This window comes from Labeo rohita, chromosome 19 (genome assembly GCF_022985175.1).
Source record: "Labeo rohita strain BAU-BD-2019 chromosome 19, IGBB_LRoh.1.0, whole genome shotgun sequence".
Lineage (NCBI taxonomy): Eukaryota > Metazoa > Chordata > Actinopteri > Cypriniformes > Cyprinidae > Labeo > Labeo rohita.
The window spans coordinates 25437080-25460589 of NC_066887.1; the positions used below are offsets into that span (position 1 = coordinate 25437080).

A 23510-nucleotide genomic window follows, 5' to 3' on the forward strand; every position below is an offset into this window, starting at 1 on the left:
GAGCAAAATTAAATTCACTGCTTAAACCTATAATTGTTAATCGTGTAGTTTTACTAGTTATTTGGAAAACATAAAATTTAATTTTAATTTTGCTTAAATTAAAATGTAAGCAGTTCACTGCTTAAAACTATAATTGTTAATCATGTGTAGTTTTACTAGTTATTTGGAAAACACTTAAAATGTAATTGTTCAAAAATGTGTAACATTTCAATAATCCAATGTTGTATTTAAAAAATAAAAATATAATTAAGTTTTTTTTTATATTGCTTTTACAAACAATATATATCAAGTGTTTATTTTAACAAACATTTATTTTAAATCTAAACGAGCAAAATTAAATTCACTGCTTAAAACTATAATTGTTAATCATGTGTAGTTTTACTAGTTATTTGGAAAACACATAAAATGTAATTGTTCAAAAATGTGTAACATTTCAATAATCCAATGTTGTATTTAAAAAATAAAAATATAATACGTTTTTTTTATATTGCTTTTACAAACAATATATATCAAGTGTTTATTTTAACAAACATTTATTTTAAATCTAAACGAGCATATTCCTTGCTGAGATTTGAGTAATTTCAATGTGTGTTCTATGCAATGACGCAGTTTTGCGTCATGGTTACATAATGACATCATCATCCAATGACGTCACAACATCATTCAGCAACTTTTAGCAACAATTCGACCTGCCTTTAGCAACTTTTCCTGAAAATTAGTTGCCAACACTGACCACTAATGCACAGACTGACTGTGTAATGTGCAAACACAAACAAGCAGGTGATACAAACAGTCCCAATATTCATTAAAAGAACATTAATGTAAATACTTGTCTGACTAGATGATTAGCTTACTAACCATTACAATATACCATAAACAAACACCATTTATTAAGGTCTCATATTTATAAAGGCCACAGTGAGCCCTCATTTAAGTCCAGAGCAACCTAATATTTAAGCCAGGGAAAATGTTACTGAGATAACAACCCTGCTGCAACACCATTGTGCCCTTCAGCAAGACACTTAACCTCAAGCTGCTCCAAGGGAATCATCCCTGCAATTAGTGTACTCTAATTCACTGTAGATAAAAAAAAACAACTGCTAAACCACACATAACAAGTCCCGTTATGTCCTGTTGTTTAAACTAAGCAGCACTATGCAATCCTGCTAATTGGGTGCTTGCTAAGGCTAATATTGCTATTCCTACTTAAACCTACTGTATCCTTACTGTATTCAATATGTGAAATTCTAAGGCCTTTAAATATACTAAACTAAACATACTTGGGAAGTCAATAGTCTGACACTTGTACATTTCAAGGGTGATGTTACTGAGTTTTAAAATGTACTGTTTTGTTGTCTTTTTTTGAATGTGTGGATAAAAAGAAAGATTTTTTTTCAATAAATAATGAAAGAATTTTCAGTGTTGGCTCAAATATCCCTTTGAGTGTGTTATGCAAGAGCTCAATAGAGGTGGCTCACGGCTAAGTCCTTGTGAGGATCAAACCACTAACCTTCTAGTTACTTGCTCATCATGTTTTAACCACTACATCATAATATAGTTACAAAACTCTCACTGACAACAGCAATATATTACGGGTTCCACTCAGGTACTGTATTCAAACTCTTTTGGCTTCTCCACCAGCCAGGTGCACACATGCTAGTGCTGATAAAGCTTCATTTTTTCATTTCAAAATGCTTGTACATCTATCTTTTGTTGCCTTTCTGCTCATTTTCTCAGCTCTTCTACTTTCCCCTTGGTCTCCGAACAAATCAGTCACAGTGACAGTACTGCAAACAGAGGTGAGCTGATGCAATAGAAAGAACCTGGTCCAGACAGGCTGCTCTGCTGCTCGCGAGCTTCAAGTGTCTGTAATTATACGCAGAAATCCAGCCACACGGATCTGAAGCTAACATCAAAAATGAAACAATATTAGAAAACGTATCCTCTAACTACAGCATGGCATCATTTGTATTTGTGTCTATCATGGCGGCCAAGAAAGTGATTCTGGTAGGTGTCCACTGGCACCCAGTGCAGGTGGTGTAAGAAGATTTTCAGCGCCCTCTGCTGGTTGATGGTGGCTTGTAAAATAACTGGAAGTCAAAATGAATTAGTTGAATGTCTGTTTCTCTTTATTAGCCAACATATTAATGCAGTTATATTTGAGATAGCTGAGCTGTATAATTCATGTGTGGGGAATTACACCAATTTACATTACTCATGTTAAATATGTATATGAATGCATATGTACATGAATATTTGTCCGTTCAAGGCCACTTCTAACAGATGAAATGCTCAAGATACAAGAAAAAGATTTAATGCACACTCAAAGTACAACCAAGGGCAGTCAAGTATTGATGCATGTTGCTTTTTTTCTTTTTTGCTGACTTTGCAGACCCACAAACAGATGTTAGACACACTTTCTCCAACTCACTGCTGCCATCTTATGCCACCATCTTTGCATTGTGCTTTGGTAGACTAGAATTTCATTCAGACTACGCTATTCTTTATTTAGAAATTAATAAAGGTCATAAAATCATTATTATTTTGAAATGTAATACGGTTAGTAATACAGACAGTATATAATGTGAAACTATTTAAATTCAGCATTAAAGGAAGAATTTACAGTCAGAATAAAACAGTCCAAAACAGCTAATAAACACATCACAATAATCCACATATAATCAACACAACTCCAGTCCATCAGTTAAGGTCTGGCTATGTGTTTGTATTAAATAAATCCATCATTAAGACCTGTTCATTTCAAATGAGCCTTCTATCAATTTCATTGTTTTCTCCAGTGAAAAAGTCATTACATCTGAATCACTGTGATTTTTGTTTTTATTTTAGCTGTTTGAACGCTCATTCTGATGGCACACATTCACTGAAGATGATCCATTGGTGAGCAAGTGATATAAATTTCTCTAAATCTGTGGATGAAGAACAAACTTTGGTTACATCCTGGAAGGCCTGAAGGAGCATAAATGTTCAGCCATTTTTGATTTTGGGTACACAAACCGGTCAAAATCTTGTTAACACATTTAGGTAGGGTTATTAGTATTAGCATTCCAATCAAACAACTTTAGAAATTATTCTAGGAAGAGAAGAGGTACCAGCATAAGGCTTATTCATAGGTCACAGAATGACCTGCCTTGAGAGAAACTAATCAGACAGCAGAAAGGCCAGACTATTAACCAGGACAGTATTTGTGGCAGAAAAAGTCTTCAGCATCAATTTTCTAAGAGTTCTGAAAGAGCAAAATGAAAATGTTAGCAATGTAATCTCAACATTCTATGATAGATATAGATATATATAGATATATTATTTATACTTTTTTATATATTATTTTACTGTATGGATAATTTTGGAACGAAATAAGTTCTTACTTAGTGGAAGCACTGATCCTTTCCTCCAGACCATCGATCATTTTCACATATTTGTTGAAGACCATTTGTGTGACACTATTAAAGGATCTTTATAATCATAGAGAAACAGTAAAAGTGTTATTTAGTTAGTTATATTTGCAATAACAATACAATATTAACATAGTTGACAGACATTTCTAAGGTCTAAAGTTTTAAAAGTTACAATTTTTTTGAAGAATTCTCCTCTGCTCACCAAACCTGCATTTATTTGATCAAAAATACAGTAAAAGCAGTAATACTGCTGAATTTTCAGCATCATTACTTCAGTTCTCAGTGTCACATGATCATTCAGAAACAATTCTAATATGCTGATTTGCTGTTCAAGAACATTTTTGTTATTATTTTCAATATTTAAAACAGCTGAGTACATTTTTTCAGGATTCTTTGACAATTAGATCCATAGATCAGCATTTATCTGAAAATAAAAAGCTTTTTTAGCATTATACACTATACTATTCAAAAGCTTAGAGTCAGTATACTTTTTTGTCGGGGGATTTTAGAAGTTAATACTTTTATTTAGCAAGGAAGTTTTAAATTGATCAAAAGTGAAGATAAAGATATTTAGAATGTTACAAAGGTTTCTATTTCAGATAAATGCTATTCTTCTGAACTATCCATTCATCAAAGACAACTGAAAACGTCTGAAAAAAATTAAGCTTTGAAATCACAGGAATAAATGACATTTTAAATAGTAAAAATTAAATTTTGTAATTATTAATAGTAAAAATCTAAATTTTAGCGTTTTTGCTGTACTTTGGATCAAATAAATGCTTGGTGAGCTGAAGAGACTTCTTTAAAAGCATTAAAAATTATACTGTTCAAAAACTTTTGACTGGTAGTGTACATGTGCAGCTGTCCATTTTTTATTTCAAGACTTTTTCCTTACTTTTGTGCTTTATCAAGCTTCTCTTGAGTTAATTTGCCACTGTCAATCAACTCTTTAATGAAAATGCTTTTCACTTCATCCCAGTGCCTATGAAATGTGAGGTAAAAAAAATAGTTTGATGATTTATTTAACTAATAGCGCTCTGTTTATTATAGCATAGACTGAGGTTAAATGTTCACAGGTGTTGTTGTAAAAGTGATATATATCTGTATATAGTATATCTACACATTTAAAAACAAAGAAAAACAGCTTGCTGCAGTGTCATAACATTACAAATTAAAATGTTTTCTTTGGAAATGTCAAAAATAAGATTAAACAGTTAGGACTGGGCTTATTGAGCACAAAATATTTTCACTTTACCTTGCTGATTGCTCGAGTCCATCATTATTAATATTTCTGTTGATCTTAAAGAGAACTCTGTCCCAGATGTCAAAGCATGTTGCTTTAATTTTGCTGTTGATGCAAACATTAACAGAGAAAGTATTTGGATCAGTTTTATATTTGAACAAATTTGTCATAAATTAATTTGTCATCTGAACAGATTTGGAGAATTGTATTATTACATCACTTGTTCACCAATGGATCTTCTGCAGTGAATGGGTGCCGTCAGAATGAGAGTCCAAACAACCGTGCAGCTTTTCACATGGATTTCACATGGCGTAGTGAATTATTGTGAAATTTTTATCAGCTGTTTGGACTCTGATTCTGATGGCACCCATTCACTGCGGAGGATCCATTGGTGAGCAAGTGATGTAATGTAAAATTTCTCCAAATCTGTTTGATGAAGAAACAAATTGATTTACATCTTCATTTTTGGTTAACTATTTCTTTAAACATTGGTGCTTCTTGTATCTTACTGTAAATGTCGCAGTGGGTCCTCATTATCTACATTTGGTATTATTTGGTTTTTCTTGTTTATGGAGACATGCAATATTTCACTACTAACAATATTCCACATTTCATAAAGCACGCCCCTGGAAGACAACAGAAAAGGAAATTATCGCGTTAGTGTTAAAATGGTTAAAATGTTTTTATTTTTTATTAGGGCATCTGTAACTTATTTAAAGTGCCCAGATTGATTTAACAGACAAAGTTCTTACTTCAAATTGGACAAGATGTCCTTGCCTACTAATTCAGTGAGAGTGTCTTCAGTGGCAATAAAAAAAACATTAACTTCAGATATCCCAAGGCCAATTTCAGACAATTTTTCATAAATTGGAAGAGGGTAAACTGTCACAATTTTCATAATGGCACTGTGAAACAAAGAGCAGAGTGAATGGACATACATTTATGCATCTATATTGAAAGGACATTTAAACTGACTAAACTGAAATGCAATACATTCATAAGGCACATCTTATGCTTTTATATCCACACAATAAGCATAACAGCATTATGCATGATTAATGGATTTTAATCCATGCATTTGAATCATGCCTTGGTTCTCAGTTAGATATTAGTCATACAAAGTTATTAATTCACAGTCATTTATTATGCACAGTGTACACTGAATGAAAAGTACTGTCATACTAACCAGTTGGACTGACTGAATCTCTTATCTCCAAAAATCCCATTACCCCAGCGAACATATTCTAGGGCTCCACTGTCAAAAAGATCACCAAAACGCTCATCTGCCCAACTAGATGAGAAAAAAGGAGTTCAGTTCAGTGCCTTTGCACTGATACGGTTCTTGGGTCAACAGTGATGGTATTTGGTATTTGCACAAAAAGCAACACTCATAAACTAAACTCAACTTTCTGAAATCCTTAAAGATTTAAAGGAATAGTTCTCCCAAAAATGATCATTTGTTGAAAATGTACTCATCCTCAGGCCATCCAAGATGTAAATGAGTTTGTTTCTTCATCAGAATAGATTTGGAGAAATGTAGCATTACATCACTTGCTCACCAACGAATCCTCTGCAGTGAATGGGTGCCGTAAGAATGAGAGCCCAAACAGCTGGTAAAAACATCTCACAATATTCCACAAGTAATCCACACGACTCCAGTCCATCAGTTAACACCTTGTAAAGTGGAAAGCTGAATGTTTGTAATAAACAAATCCATCATTAAGACCTTTAATTCCTGGATAAAATACAAGGCCTCTACTGACAATATTAAAGTTATCTTATCTAAATCAGGAGAGAAATAAGCACAAGCACAGTTTGCAAGCAAAAACTGTCCAAAACAGTTTTAAACAAATATGTTGGTGGATTTTGATGTAAGAGGACAAAAGGGAGATGAACTTTTTGCTGGAGGTAGCATTATTCTGAATTATGGACTGGTATTTTGGCCAGAAACAACAGTTTAAAGTTAAAATGCCTTAAACACGGATTAGATGTTCAGACGTTCACTTCACAAGACATTAATTGATTGAGTCGTGTGGATTACTTATGGATTAATGTTTTTATCAGCTGTTTGGACTCCCATTCACTGCAGAGGATCCGTTGGTGTGCAAGAAATGCACTGCTAAATTTCTTCAGACCTGTTCTGATGATGAACAAACTCATCTGCATTATCAAAGGCCTGGGGGTGAATACATTTTCAGCAAATTTTCATTTTTGGGTGAACTATTTCTTTAATGTGTTTTCCCTTGTACAACTGAATTTAAATTTTCTTACGTCCAGACTTGAAGTCCTGTCTCTGGGCTAATAATCGTATGATATTTTTCAGTATTTTTCAACACTCTCAACTCCTTCCATCTCCTGCAAAACATGCAAGGCAAAACTTAGATTCACATTTATTTAACACATATTAGGTAACTACTATGCTCATAGTCTTACCTTACAGCAGCTAAATACATGTTATGGAATGGCCGGCTCTCAGTGTATTCCACTAGTTTATCCCAGTAAAATGCAAGAACTCCAGATACAGTTCTATGAAATACGCATTCCGTAAATACGCATTACAGCTACTATGATTGAGAAACATACAGCTTAACAGTATAAAAAATAGAAAATAATACCCTCTGTGTATGTCCTTACCTCAATGTTATTACAAACTCATCTTGCTCATTCTGTTCTTCTAAGGCAGAAATTTCCATGGCCTTCTCTCTGAGCTGAAGCACAGCGTTTTTTACTCTAATAAAAATAAAATTGAGCACTAAATGATGGACTGTAAAATTCTAGATTTGTCACCTGTGTATTTTGACATTTTACTCAACAGAACCTTTTTAGGAAACAGCAGCTGCATAAAAGAATTAACTTGAATGCACTGAGGAAGTGTTATTGATTTGGTGTGATTTAACACAGCAATGCATGACAAAACAGATCTTACTTGTCAAAAAGTTGATTGATGTCTATCTTTCCAACTTCTGCAGCAACTTTTAGGACTTTAACCATCTGTGGCTGTGCCACCCTGTTATATATCACAACAAATAAAACAATATCCAGTCAACACGAAAACTAATTTGCTTTATACAGTTGAAGTCAAAATTTTATATACACCTTGCAGAATCTGCATAATGTTAATTATTTAAAGTAAGAGGGATCATACAAAAAAAGATATACAGGCAAAATAAGAAAAATTTTCAAAAGTTTACACCCCCAGCTCTTAATGCATTGTGTTTCCTTCTGGAGCATCAGTGAGCGTTTGAACCCTCTGTAATAGTTGCATATGAGTCCCTCAGTTGTCCTCAGTGTGAAAAGATGGATCTTAAAATCATAAAGTCATTGTTGAAAAGTTTTCAAATACACAAAAATGCTGAAAAACCAAAGAATTTGTGGGACCTGAAGGATTTTTCTGATGTAGGCAGTTTAACCATTCAGGACAAACACAAAACAAAAAAAATAAAACACACACAGCTGTGAATCATTCAGGTAACAACACAGTATTAAGAATCAAGAACAAAAATGAACAGGGTCATTTTTATATATTCAACTATCATCTTCTCTTGTAGACTATATGCAAATGCTTTTCATGTGAAATACCTCATTCAGGTCAGTACTACATAAAAAATAACAAGCCGTTTGTATGAACCCTCTTATTTTGGTAAAATAATTAACATTGTGCAGATTCTGCAAGGTGTATGTAAACTTTTGACTTCAGCTGTATATATAATGTAAATGTCTTCACCTTAACTTTGATACAAAAACAGCTACTGATGTAAATATATATTATTTCATTTTTTCACACAGGGAAAGAAACAGTTTGTAAGAAATAATGTGGTCATACATCTTGGACAGAAGGTGGGCAAGGAACCCCAGGGGATATCTGTCGATTGGTGGAGCTCCTGGAAGGTAGCGTGACTCCACATGTCTGCATTAAACAATACTGATGAGCTACATGTTTTAGTTATTACTTCAAACAGTTCTTGAGAAGACTATCTAAGTTGGTGGATTTGAACTGTTCAACGGATTTTATGCTCTCGTCTTTACACAATTTCAAAGCAGTCATCTTGTAGATTCAATTTAAGAAAAAAAAAGATTACTTCCAGAGGTCCATTCCATTTTTGAAGATCCCCTTAAACAAGCCAAATGATTCTCTGTAAGAAGACCAGAACACATTAATCAGTCTTGTGGACTGAGACATCATATCATATTCAAGATGTTCTGATAAAAATATATTTTGCCGCATTAGACATATTCAGCCCTATACATTTCAGCAGCTATTCATTAATTAATTTGCTTGTTGTAAAAACAGAGATAAAAAATGTTATACAATAACATTAATTAATTGGATGAATGGTTTCATACCGCAGATCCTTACTGAGGAGTGCGCTTAACAGATCATTAACCTCCTCTTCGTAAAGTTCAGCCAGTCTGCGAAAAAAACTGTTAAACACACATAAGAAAAAAAAAGAGGGTTTGAAATTGCTCAGGAGAAGAAACAAATATATCATAAGTAGCTTAAGTTCAGCTTTATTATTCAGTATTTAAATGTTTTAGGCTCACTTTATGATTATAGCGTGTAAACGGTTTTTGTATCCAGTGAATGAAGTACTCACCGCAGTGCCACGATGAACTTATCATGTCCTTTAGCTCCTTCCTCAGCATTGATCCTCTTGATCATCTCCTTCACAGACATCCACAAGTCTTGCATATCAGTACTGTACCACACAGAAAACAACGGTAGTGAATTTCCAACCCTCATTCCAAGAAAAATTCCATAGAAATATGGCCCAGTGTACTGTGTTAACATGAAGACATGTTCCATTTTGATTTTTCACAGGTGGTGTTTTCCTGTATTTTGAATTGAGTTGTATTGTGAAATTGTCCATTAACTTGGAAAACATGCAGATGATTTTCTACCAGAACATTATCTGTATTTCTACTATTTTTTTCTAACAGTGCACGGTTTATGTTAACTTCACATTATACATATCTCTGCTTTACCCCGTTTTCTTGATATCATTGTCTTTGATAACCAAATTTCCTCTCTCTATTAAATTGTCCAGGAGTTTCAAAAATGCTTTAGCTTCAAATGTGAAGAGTTTGTCTGCCATTTCATAATCTTCATCTGTTAGGCTGACACTGTCCACACCTGTGTAAAAAAAAAACAAACCAGAATTAGAATCAACTAAAATAAAATTAGCATAATATTCAATGGTTTCAAATGATATGTACACATTTTATGAATTTTCTATAATTAAACACACTTAAATATTTATTTAGCTTTTATTTGCGTGTACAACTGTTCAGAGCTGTGCTAGCTAACCATGTGCTGATTAGCATCTTTGAGCTAGGTTCAAAAATATATATAATTATCAATACCAAAAAAAGTCACAACCGAAACATTTGGTAGTGACATCTTTGTTTTTGAGTGTTATCCCATAAAAATGTCACTACCGTAAAAGTCAGAACTGAAACGTCATCATTGTTTGGGTATAGTGACAAAAGGGAACACATAATCTTTTTCATTTGGAGGAAATAAAGAAAGTTTTAACACAGTTGAGCAATTTTTTTGTATTTTAGTATGTTTTAGTAGTGTTTTAGATGAAAATGTGCTGTCATGACCGAAACATGGGATGTTTTGTCAAAAATAAATATACTAAATTATAAACCAAGACGTTATGATAGTGTATATTCGAACTAATGAATCTTTAAGTTTGAAATCAGTGTGATCAACTTTTTGCCTTTTACAAAGAAGAATTGGATTCAAAATACAAAAAATATCATAAATCACACTTGAAATATTGTTACAATTGTAATTGTTGTTGATTTACCTCTGAAATCTTTTAAATAAAATATATTTACAAGAAATATATAGAAAAATCGTAATAGGTCAATTTTAACCCTTCTTATTAAATAATATATTACTGTGTTTCAGTAGTGATACATTTGGGGAGAGGACAAATATTCCAAAACGTTCTGAAAATACAATATGAGAATTAACTGCACAATTACTAGAAATGTGTACCTTGGATATTATACAATTTGCATACATAAATTTGTAAAAAAAAAAAAAAAAATACACTTCACACTACGACCTTTAACCAATACTGTAGAATGGCCCATATAAGAAAACAGGCGATTACTTACCTTTAAAAAGCAGAACAGCTAAAATTAAGACGCAGAGTGACTTATTCATATTGTTGCTTCTTTCTCAGAACAAACATAAACATCAGGAGTCTAAAAGCTGAACTAAGCTTTATCTCTATTGACATGAACTTTCATCTGTGCACACGCCTACTGAATTTACCTTGAAATCTGTGTGCTTGCGGTTATAGGTTTAGCAACATTAAGTTTAACATTAACATTAAGCAAAAGAAAGGTTATCACCTAGGCTAGTAAAACTTTAAAGTAACTTTAAAGCGAGTTTAAGAACAGTTTAGCGTAGTGCATGCCAAACTGGGTGGGATATGACAGTAAATATGATCTTGATGATGCCAGATGGCAGGAAGTGATGAATGTTTTGTCCAACAAATGCAGTCTGTCAATATTGAATTGAATGTAGGCAAGTTTAATGTGCTTTGCCAGTAATCTAGATCATTGCGAAAGTCTATAGTGTGTGCGTGTTTGTCCAGGTCAATATTGCAAATATTGCAAATAATTTTAAGGGTCAGTAACTCATTGGAGCATAAAAACGTTGAAAATCAGGGACCTTATGCATAAAGCTGCTCAGAGTAAAATTTTATTCTTAAGTGTATGTGTCAGAATTTTAAGAATGGTGTATTTTTGACTTTATTCCTACACTGTAAAAAAAAAAAAAAAAAAAATTACAGTAAAAAACGATCTTTTATTTTTGATCTTAATTCTTAATTATAAAAAGTAGGACTAAGAGTAGAAGCTTTTATAAAGGAACTAAAAGGAACTTTCAACAAAGTCTAAGACAGATTCATAAGCGCTGAGGTAAATCACAAGTGCTGTGGAATAGGAACTACAGGGATGTATAGAGAAAATGGCCATCCCGGTACCTTTTGACAACTCTATCGAAAACATTAAAAATAGTAATGTGTCCAAACTTTTGACCAGTTCTGTACTTCTGTTTGATACTGGCTAGCAGAAGGTAGAAGAAAGAGCATTGCAGCTTAAGCTAGCTAGCACATGATACTTAACTCATAAATTGTAAATGAACCAATGCTAACTAGCTTAGATTGTTCATATCTGATTTACTGGCTAGCTACTGTTTAATCACTTTTTGGTGTTTGCTAGTTAAACTTATCTAAACTTACTTACTTTCCACGGTTAGTTGCACAGTAGTTTACACACATCACAAGGAAGTTTTAAACAAGCAATGTGTAGGGTAGAAATTCAAATAAAATTGCAAGATTATGCTGCAAGTTTTTCTTCTCAGCTTTACATTCCCAGTTCCTGCAATTTTGCAAATTCCCAGTTTATTCCCAATAATTCCTGTTAATTCCCGTACATTACCATTAAATCCCTTGGAAAGTTTCCAGTCTTGAAAATTCCCGGAATTTTGCAACCCTATTTATATATAATATAAATTTCAGAAAAATTATAATAAATACATATACTTGTAAATATTTCTTAAATATATACATGAATGTGCTTGTATTTATATATACACTACCGTTCAAAAGTTTGGGGTCAGTAAGACTTGTAATAGTCTTTAAAGAAGTCTCTTGTGCTCATCAAGGCTGCATTTATTTGATTAAAAATATAGAAAAAACAGTAATATTGCAAAATGATTTTACAATATAAAATAATGTTTTTTATTTTAACATACTTTAAAATAGAATTTATTCCTGTGATGAAAAGCTGAATTTTTATCAGCTGTTACTCCAGTCTTAAGTGTCACATGATCCTTCAGAAATCATTCTAATATGCGGATTTATTATTAGAATGATCAATGTTGGATAATATCAACAGTTGTGCTGCCAAATATTTTTTGGAACCTGTGATTTTTTTTTTTTTCAGGATTCTTTCATGAATAACAGGTTTAAAAAGTACAGTGTTTATTCAAAATATAAATATTTTATAACAATGTAAATTATTTATTATTAACTTTTAATAAACTTTTAATTATTAACTTAATACATCATTGGTGAATAAAAGTATTAATTTCTTAAAAAAAAGAAACAATAAAAATGTACTGACCCCAAACTTTTGAACGGTAGTGTACATAATAACTACACACAGTACACACACATATATTAGACAAACTCAAACTTTTATTTTGAATGCGATTAATCGCGATTAATCATTTACCAGCCCTGTTTGAATATAAAATGATTCCACATTTTGAAGTGGCCAGTGGAGAAGAAATATAATTCACCAATATATCCCAGTATGAAATCTGCTTTGTAGTTGTTCTGATCTATCATTTTATGCTCTCACATATTGCATAGACACATTTTTATTTAATTCGCACTTCAGTGTTAACAAATGAAAACAGATCCAGATGTTACTGATATTAAGACACTGAGCTTTTTTTAATGAATGTGTTAAGATGCTGGAGGATAAAAATGTTTAAAACAAAATGCAACAAATCCTGTTTTGGTGAAAACATAGCATTACAGTAGAACAACTACAGTGGTATTTATTTTACTCAGCATTTACTAATGCAGTATTCTTTCAGAGGCTGGTACAGTTAATACATTGCTGATATAATCCTGTTTATTGCCAGCAGCAAATGTAGAGTTTACTCGAACAGCATGTCCCAGACATCATGAAACATGAGATCTGCGCGATGCATCGTCCTCTCCAAGGCTCTGAAGAAATAATTAACGTTGTGAAGTTTATTGATTGTACTTGATAATACAAACTGATATTTATAGCTGATGTTCATCTTTTATTTACACAAAAAGTGACAGCTGATATGGCTTCTGTTCAAATGCAGATATGGTAAGAAATTGATAATCTTACAAAACAGTTGGATCGATTATTTCATCAAAGCCATCCACGAGATCGGTGTACTGCTTCAGTTTCTCCAGGATCTGGCGAACGGCTTGAACAAAGTTCCTTTATGATTAAAAAATCAAAAAAGGGAGCCAGTGATGAAACAAAGCTGAATTCATTACACCAAAAATGAGAATTAAGAACATACATGTCTCTACATACTACATGGTTTTAGAGTCAAATATTAAGAAATAAATCCTTTTTCTTAAAAAAACACTTGATCTTTCCTCTTACTTTGGTGCTTCTTCAAGCTGCTTTCGAGTAAATACGTTACTTTTCAATAACTCATTAATGGCGATGTTCCTTGCATGATTCAATTTGCTGTAAAATATAACATTTCCAATTGATTATTCGCTGCCTCTCCTCATAAGTGAACAAATATCATACATGTGCAAAATTTCAGTCAACAACTAAGTTGTTCACTAGACTTCCAACTTCACCACACTGGATATTTAAAACATAGACAATAAAATAACATTTCTTACCTCTGTGGTTGCTGGTATTCAGTACGACCGTACAAAAAATCCTCCACTGCGAGAAGATTGGTCCATATTTCTAGGAACACTGTCCTAATTACTCTATGGCAAACAAACAGTGATTAAGAAGTGGATTATATATCCATTATACAAAGCACTAGTTTTCTAGAGAAATATGTTAAGAACATACAACTTAACCTTATGAAAGGTAATCGAAACACTGATTTCAAACACTGGTTCAAAATGATTTTTAGGTAGGTTTTAACATTGTCTTACCGCAAAGGCAGTAATAGTTGGTTATCTGTGCCATGTTTTTGCTTCACCTTTTCAATCACATCTTCAGGTATAGCAAATAATGAATGAATGCATCTCTCCAAAATTGTTTTCCTGCAAAACAGAAAAGAACAAAGTGTTATTATTTTATTAATTACACAGTAAACAATATGAACATCTTACAGACGTTTTATGTTTCTTACTCGTTAGAGTATATATCGTTCCCTTCAAGTGTAAGGCTTATGTGTCGAACTCGGTGAAGAAACCTGTTGATCTCAGAAATCCCAAAGCCAACTTCGGACAGTTTTTTATAAACATGAAGAGAGTAAACGATAGTGCCTCTGGCAACAGCCCTGTGAAACAATTTTTTTTTTTTTTTTTTTAACCTTTAATGACCTATTAATATTGCTTTAGGTATTATGTTCTGCTAGATTTTATGACATATATTTCCATGTCTATGTGTAATTCATCTGAAACAACACATGAACAACTTCTGAAACATTAACTTCACAAATACAATTTTAAGTGGTTACATATTCATTTTTCATAAATAAGGTGGCGTTTCATTTTATGCAGTTTAGATCCATTAAGAAAGTTTAAAAATGAGTTTTACCTGTTGGACTGACTGAATCTGTTGAAACCAAGAACTGCACTTCCACAATTAACATATTCCTCAGCCGCTGCCTTAAAGAATTGACCATAATAACGTTCCATCCAACTATAAAAGAAAAATGAAATGACAAGGCAGAGCAAAACCTCTAGTTTTTGAAAGAAAATTTACCAACACTGAACAATTCAACTGTTATTCATTTTAAGAATCTAACATACTAAGAGTGGATCATTATGGTTCAAGCGTTTAATGATAAACATAGCTGCAAGCAGCAATTACCATGGTTTTAAGAACATTGAGCATATAGACCTTTTAAGATGATTTTACCCAAAAAGGCTGAAAGATCATAACTAAAATCTCATCATAAATCAAACTGGGGTGAGTCTTTGGCACTCTTAGATTCGTGCTTGAACCCCTAATTATAAAATCATTTTAGTAGCCTAAAACAAAAAAGTAAAAACCCTGGGATTAATTGCAGACTGTTTTAAATGACACTTGTAATATCCCATGTTTTGAGTGTCTTTCTTCCTTACTTCGACAAATCATGCCATGTATTCAGTTGTAAAAGTGCATGATAAGTTTCACTTGGGTTTTCTAACTTGGTTAGCTCTGCCCATTTCCTGTAACACAAAATATAAGTATTTTCTTTCATGCTCTTTTTACTTCATATCCTCATATAAATGTGCAGAATTGGACTGTAGTCTTACTTCAGAGAATCCATGAATTCTACATAGAACGCTGGGCTTTCGAAGTGTTCCAAACCTTTATCCCAGTAAAAAACAATCAGTCCAGATGCAGTTCTAGGAAACAGAAAAACAGTTATTTAGAGAATACATCTTTGAAACAGATCATGCACAATATTGAAGTTAAGAAAGGTTTACCTTAATGATACAAGGAAATCATTCTTCTCTTTTTGTCTTTCCAAAATTGAAATTTCAAAGGCCTTCTGTCTAATCTGATTCATAACCATCTGCACTCTTTGGATGAAAACACAAGTGGTTAAAATGACACTTTAAGAAATGCAATCAAAACTTTAAATTTGGAGGACAATAATTCAGTATTCAATTGAGTCAATTTACATACACCTTGCAGAATCTGCAAAATGTTAATTGTTTTATCAAAATAAGAGGGATCATACAAAAATGCATGTTATTTTTTTTATGTAGTACTGACCTAAATAAGATATTTCACATAAAAGACGTTTACATTACATAGTCCAGTCCACTACTTGATTCTTAATACTGTGTTGTCACCTGAATGACAGTTAAATGATAGTAATAGTTAAACTGACCACTGTTCTGAAAAATCCTTCAGGTCCAACAAATTCTTTGGTTTTTCAGCATTTTTGTGTATTTGAACCCTTTCTAATAACGACTGTATGATTTTGAGATCCATCTTTTCACACTGACGACAACTGAGGGACTCATATGCAACTATTACAGAAGGTTCAAACACTCACTGATGCTCCACAAGGAAAAAATAATGCATTAAGACTGGGGGATGAAAACTTTTGAACAGAATGAAGATGTGTACATTTTTCTTATTTTGCCTAAACATCTTTTTATTTTAGTACTGCCCTTCAGAAGCTACAAAAGATACTTACATTTTACCCAAAAGACAAAATAACTTAAATTTACCCTGACCTTCAAATTCAAAAAGTTCAACACAGTATTAAGAATCATGAATTTTATAAATTCAACTATAATTATGTAAACATCTACATGAAATATCTTACTCAGGTCAGTACTATATAAAAATAATATGCATTTTGTATGATCCCTCTTATTTTGGTAAAATATTTGGCATTTTGCAGATTCTGTAAGTTGTATGTAATCTTCTGACCTCAACAGTAGTTGCTTTGAGCTCTAACAGCATGGCTATAAAACAGCTCTTACTCCTCATGAAGTTGGTTAAAATCTATTTTTCCAATCTCCACAACAGTATTCACCCCAGCATCAAGCATGTTCACCAGCTGGGACTTCACCACTCTGTTAGATGCCAGAAATACAAAATGTCACCTTTTAATACACTGCACTTAAAGTAGAATAAAATTACTAAGTAAAATGTATAAAATGGCAATTACAAAATCTGATCAGCTTATTGCTGATAAAGTTTTAAATACAGCATTAAACAAATCCAAATGAAGGCATAGTGAGGTCATACGCCTTGGCCAGAAGGTGACTGAAGAACTGCATGGGTTTACTGTAGATTGGAGGAGCTCCTGGAAGATAGTTTGACTCCACTTCTCTGTAATAAACAAGTCACATCAATAAATCAAGTTATGGTGTGAATGGTGGATTTTTAAGCCCATTATGTTCAATGCACAAACACATCTTTGACCTGCACTTTGGCAAAACAACACTAGAGTTGTCTGTGCTTACTTCCAGATGTCTGCCATGGTCTCGTCTTTTAAGGTCTCACGGTAAATCTTCATATAACTAGAAGAAAAGCACATTCATGGGTAATATATTAATCATGGGTTTCAGAGAACTGGTCAGAAATAATCAACGACAATGTATAAAGATAGTAAAGCTCTTACGAAGTGAAAAATCTGTCAAAGACATCCCGGATTGTTGCCCCAAATGTACCGTCAGTCATTAATGTAAAAACTCTCCTGTGAATCAAAGAACAGAAGCTGTAAATATATATTTATCAACAATAAAAAATCCATTACACACAAAAAAAAAAGTCACATTTGGTCTTTATCTAACAAGTCTGGCCTGTTCACAACAAGAACGATAACTATGACTTTGAAGAAATATAAAATATAAAAATAAATCAAAAATGAATCTGATCATTCTAAGAGAACTGAGAAGTTCACATCACAACTATAACAATAGCGATGCAGTGGAAATAAATTGGTCTAAATTATTGTTTTGTCTTCTTGGAATGGAGGTATAAAAGATCATTAATATTCAGTAAAATCTTTTAAGCTGGATACTTGACTTTACAACATCCACACTGCTATTGAACTGTTATTGAACACTGAACAGACTTGAACTGAAAAATTACACTTCTTGAACAAAAATGTTTGAATAGTCATTAAAACTTGAACTAAACTGATTTAAATGACTACCTTCATACACATCAGTCAAACGATTTTAATAAAGTAAATGTAATTTATCCTGTGATCAAAGCTAAATGATCCTTCAGAAATCATTCTAATATGCTGATTTGCTGTTAAAGAACCATTTTTTATTATTATCATTATCATCAATATTTCAGGTTTCTTTGATGAATACAAAGATCAGCATTTATTTGAAATAAAAAAATTTTGTAATATTATACACTATGTTATTCAAAAGTTTGGAGTCAGTACAATTTAGATTATAGTAGATTATAGAAATTAATATTTTTTATTTAGCAAGGATGCTATAAACTGATTAAAAGTGATGATTTATACATTTACAATATTACAAAAGATTTCTATTTCAGATAAATGCTGTTCTTCTGAATTTTCTATTCATCAAGAAAACCTGAAAACATTCTATTTTAAATCAGAATATTACAATGGTTAGTTAGAAAGATCATGTGACATTTTATATATTTGTTAATTGATCATTTTATATTCAAATAGAAAACAGTTATTTTTAGTAAAAATATTTCAGAATTTTACTGTTTTTGCTGAACTTTATTGGATCAAATAAATGCAGGTTTGGTGAACAGAAGAGACTTCTTTAAAAACATTAAAAATCTTTTGACTGGTAGTGTAACTAATGAATTTTGCGACATTAACACTATTTTTAACTAAATTGAATCAATGTTAAATTTAATAAAGTTAAATAATGACACTATTGTTATTTTAAAGCTGATTTACAGCTGAAATTGTATGTATTTCATAATTGAAAAATTTTGCAACATAAATACTGGAATTTTCTTATTACTGCAAAACAGCTTTGAAACAACCTGTATTGTATAAAGCGGAAATAAATGGAACTCAATAAATATAAAAAAATATCTTCTGTAGCTCCTTAAAAGCAAAAAAATCAGATCTTTACACAAAATAAGAACAATTCACACTGATCATACAGTTAACAGGTTTACAACCCCATGTTGAGTTCATAAAGTGCCCCTATTATGCCATTTTAAAGGCTGCTAATATTGTTTTAACAGACTCCCAAAACAGGTTTACATGTATGCAAGGTCAAAAAACACTTCAGTTTTCTCCAAAAATAGATTTAATTTTACCCCATTTCTAAATGATTCCTAAACGACTCGTGCGAAGCAGTTCGAAGAATCAGTCTCTCTAAACCCCTCCTTTCCGTGAGCCCTCACTGCTGTGATTGGTCAGATGGCGCAGTCCTTTATGATTGGTCTACCGCGTACAGCGTGTCGGAGAACGAAACGCCCATTGCCATAACCGACTGACAGCGCTTGATACTTGTCAATACATAGAAAAGATAGCATCGATTTTACCTTACAAATTCGAGCCAGAGTCTGATGATGAAACGGCTGAAGTGGCTGATCGACAAGTTAGCACGGACTACCGTGGAAAGTGCTCGTAATTTGCTTACGTAAGCGAACCGGGCACACGTCTATGTTGTAAACTTCAACATTGTATAATGCATTAAGCGGCTTTCACACCGAACGCGGAAAGCGCTGTGCTGGGTTCAGTGCAGCTCTTCAGAGCGCAGCGGCAAAACTTCATTTGAACAACTCATTTGAACTTTGTACGCGGCGTGCGCTTTGGTCCAGGCAGAAACAAGCCGTCCTCGTAGGGCGGAAGAAATTGAAACGAGTGGGTTTCATAGCACAGCGCTTTCCGCATTCGGCGTGAAAGCTGCTTCGTGCGCCATCTTTTATCATTACTCCAACTAACGAGACAGACAGACAGTAAAGCTGCATCAATCACAAATTGTCAGACTACAGTGGGTCCACCGCTGAACAACAGAACTACAAAAGTGTGATTTAGCCGGTTAGCAAGACATGTGCAGGGTTGTCACCATAGACTGTAAAAAACATGGACGTAGTGTCCGTGACGTCACCCGTAGGTTTCCGAAGAGCATTTTTGAAGCTCTTAGTGGGCGGGAGTCGGCCAACGCCATCTTGGAATCGCGTCACTGCATGTCACTCCCAGATAATCGAAAATGGGCAAATAGGCGGGACGTGGATGGAGCTGGTTGCTGAAACTACGCCCGCCGAGCGCGACGGTGGTGACAGCAGCGGCAATTAGCCTTTTTCACAAAAATCGGAAGTGACATCAGCGCAGGGTAAAGTCAGTTCCGCTACAGGTCTGTGCCTATTATATTAATATGCTCTTGTCTCAAATAATGCCTTTTACCTTTTCTTTTTTGTCTGCTTTCCAAGTTGTTATATAATCAACAAAGAAACAACATTTTACTTGTTTGTAATTTATATGGGCACTCAGACCGGTACTCGTCAATATAATATATGCGCAACATAGCGCCAGCTATAGTTTCTGTTCTCCATCTCCGGTATATTTAAGCGTATTTTCTCAATTTACTCAGTCATTTCCCTCGAATCACTACATCATGGTAAATTATGACAGCGTTTATATCCAAATGCACATTTCCCCAAGAATAAATGAAACAATTCTGAGTCCGGATGATGCATAAACTCAATACAACAACGTTATCCAGATCCAAAAAGGAATAAAGCCATTAATCGGAGTCATGTCTTATTTAGTAATATATTATTTTATTATGTATATCCCTGGGCACATTATGCAACGTACATTTACACCCTAAAGTTAATAATGCAAAGGAGAGCAAGTAGAAAATACAATATTACTTTCATAATAATAATAATAACAATATTAATCGCGAAAAAAAAATGATGTGAAGAGTCATAATGCACAGCCAGCACCAAATAGACAGTACGGCAAAACTTAAAACTGTACTGTATTATAAGTGCTAACATTCATAATTAAATAAACATAGTATTTGTGATGACCAGACGCTGACACAAAGTTTTTGAATAAATGTTTGCTATTTTTAGAGTAAAACACCGGTATATATCATAGTATCATAGTATCTATTTTGTAAAAATAGACTTTGATTCCCGAACTTACTCTTGTTCAGTACGGCCGCTGCTGTCACCGGAAAAAACGTTTACCCTGCAAGCGCCAATCCGGAAGCCAGAAACACAGAAGTGTGAAAAAGGCTAATCCACCTGTCACTTAAGTGGCCACGCCCTAAATTATGCAGAACTTTAAGGCTTAATATAAATTAAACGGATGAGTTATAAAAAAATTCACCCCCCTCAGAGTTGACATGAAGGGCAAAATTAGCTATATAGACCAAAACCACTTTTTGAACCAGGCTGTAAACACATTTTTTTCTGCTGTGAAGTTGGGCATTTTAACATGGGGAGTCTATGGGATTGACTCCCTTTTGCAGCCAGCCTCTAGCGGCCAGTCGATGAATTGCAGTTTTAGTCACTTCCGTGTTGGCTTCAAGAGGGAAACCGGGAGGTTGCCACTTGGTTGTTACACAACATAACATACACAACTACGTATTTTGAACGATCGCTAGAAAATACAATCTTTGTAGATTTTGTAGAGTTGTTCGCGACATAGAACGTGGGCGGGCATTATGCAAATGTGTTACTTCGTGACATATGGCCGTAACAGAAAAAGATTCGAATTCCTGACGACTCGTTCAGGCTATTGTGAGCCGACTCTTTTTTTTTTTTTTGATAGACAATAACTTTATTTATCGTGCACTGTCGGCTTCACAACTTTGCAGATAGTTTATGTTCACATACAGCTACATGACACACTACATGAAAGATCATATTTGAAAAGGCATAATAGGAGCACTTTAAACACTCATGAATGTTTGAATATTCAACTTTGCAACATTAAGCTGAATAATGACACTGTTGTCTATTTAGAGCTGCTTTACAGCTGAAATTTGTTTTATAAATGAAGAATACTACAACATCACTACTGGTATTTTTTTTGTTTATTACTGTCATTTCTGTTCTAGAAATAAATGTGACTTGACTTGAATGTTTGCATCTTCTGTAATAGTATGAGTTCTCAGTGTAAAAAGATGTTGAAAGGGGTTTAAATATGCAGAAGATGCTGAGAAACCCAAGAATACGCAGGACCTGTAGAACTGTAGGCTGTTTACAAGCTTAGGACAAAGAACTCATTAACAACTATCACAAAACATCAAAGCATATTAAAAATTAAGTGCATATATAAAGTATTGAACCTTTGAGATTTGTGCTCAGAATGAACAGTGTTGTTATGATTATAGTATAATCACGGTGGACAGACTTACTGTGGCAATATAGCTGAATTATCCTGGCTTCCTCTATCACTCTCAGTATTTTTCAGTGGTTTTGCAAACTCTCTTAAGGATTTCATGTGTCCTTGGATAGAAATCCTGTAAAACACAGAAAAAACATTACAATCAGACAGTGGTTAAACCAACAACTGAATAGCAGTACATAATGCTGATTTTACCTTGATTTTCTGAACTGATCATCTCTCACTAATTTCTCTGTAACGGTTCTGACTTTCTTCAGAAAGTCTAAAAAGACTACAGACCCGGAGTTGTAAATTTGTTGTTTCAAGTCATTATATGATTCAGCACTCTGCACACCTTCAAAACAAAGACCGAATCATTAACAGCTCTAGAGAAACAGACAAATACAGTCAAACAAAATACAGTCAATTTATCCAGAAGCACTGCTTTTATCTAATAATATGTAGTTTGGACCACAAAGACAGGAAACATTTACTATACCACAGCAGCAGAGAAATGCAGTCAAACTTAAGATGGCCAAAATTTTATTCATGTTTCCGTCTTATCCTGAAAGAGAGGAAAACAGAGGTTTTAACACTACACGTGCCATTAAGGATTCAGAAACCAAATTAGTTTACGCTACAGCAAAAGTGATGAACACTTACTTCTTGATTCTGTGTGCATATGAAAGCCCTCACTGTCTGATTCTTGCTTAAATGGGTCATTACATGGTCACCTGTTCATAACAGAGTAAATGTGTGTACATTTCAACAGTGAGCACGATCGAAGGGCAGACGAGTAACATGGTGAAACTAAACAAATATTTTTCTGTTAATATTTAAGTGTTTTGTCCATTGGTTTTTACAGAAGGGTTCAATTCAGATCAAATTTCCACAGGCAAAACTGTACAAAAAAAAGCAGATGTAGCATGGAGAAGAGCATCTCCGTATTATTAATAATGTGCATGTATTTAAAATTCTAACATATTTATACGAGATTACCATGAACCAGAGTCAGAGGTTTATGAGCGCTTATGGCAAAAATGCCACCAAAATGAACAAAAATGCCCCATAAATTCAAGACAAAGGGGCAAAAAATACTCAACTGCACAATTAAACAACATATTACAGCTGTCACGATTAAAACGAAATGTGAAAATAAATGAAAAGTGTTTTTTAGATTTGCTCACAATGCACCAGTTTGCTTTTTTGCACTATTTTGTGCAACGTTGAGCCTTATAACCAATCTGACGTGTTTCTGTGAATTTAGGAATGCATTGGCCAATCAGAGGCACTTAGATTAGTCAGTGCTGAAAACGCTGGAGTTGTT

The 23510-nt window shown here is 33.5% G+C and overlaps 2 protein-coding genes across 3 annotated transcripts; both read right to left on the minus strand.

Moving 5' to 3' along the window:
* Positions 1–2107: 2107 nt before the first annotated feature.
* Positions 2108–10966, minus strand: si:ch211-288g17.4 (uncharacterized). 2 transcript variants are annotated; one of them, XM_051137095.1, is made up of 18 exons: positions 10786–10966; positions 9640–9787; positions 9252–9353; positions 9001–9078; positions 8736–8789; positions 8480–8563; positions 7583–7663; positions 7291–7386; positions 7090–7182; positions 6928–7011; positions 5843–5947; positions 5409–5561; positions 5166–5282; positions 4669–4761; positions 4309–4395; positions 3384–3470; positions 3149–3244; positions 2108–2927 (listed from the first exon to the last, which is right to left on the minus strand). In XM_051137095.1, exons 1-17 carry the CDS (start codon positions 10832–10834, stop codon positions 3160–3162), a joined length of 1596 nt encoding a protein of 531 aa, XP_050993052.1. In that variant the 5' UTR covers positions 10835–10966; the 3' UTR covers positions 2108–2927; positions 3149–3159. The 2 variants fall into 2 exon arrangements, with proteins under 2 accessions (XP_050993052.1, XP_050993051.1); XM_051137094.1 differs by having other exon boundaries at positions 3111–3244; positions 10786–10963.
* Positions 10967–12858: 1892 nt separating this feature from the next.
* Positions 12859–22964, minus strand: LOC127182021 (uncharacterized). Its single transcript, XM_051137096.1, has 18 exons — positions 22847–22964; positions 22683–22748; positions 22400–22538; positions 22215–22319; positions 17504–17578; positions 17346–17402; positions 17128–17211; positions 16860–16952; positions 15846–15941; positions 15672–15764; positions 15498–15584; positions 14968–15072; positions 14558–14707; positions 14358–14468; positions 14091–14183; positions 13840–13926; positions 13573–13668; positions 12859–13418 (listed from the first exon to the last, which is right to left on the minus strand). The coding sequence occupies exons 2-18, from the start codon at positions 22732–22734 to the stop codon at positions 13349–13351; spliced, it is 1593 nt and encodes a 530-aa protein (XP_050993053.1). The 5' UTR covers positions 22735–22748; positions 22847–22964; the 3' UTR covers positions 12859–13348.
* Between the last annotated feature and the right edge of the window lie 546 nt (positions 22965–23510).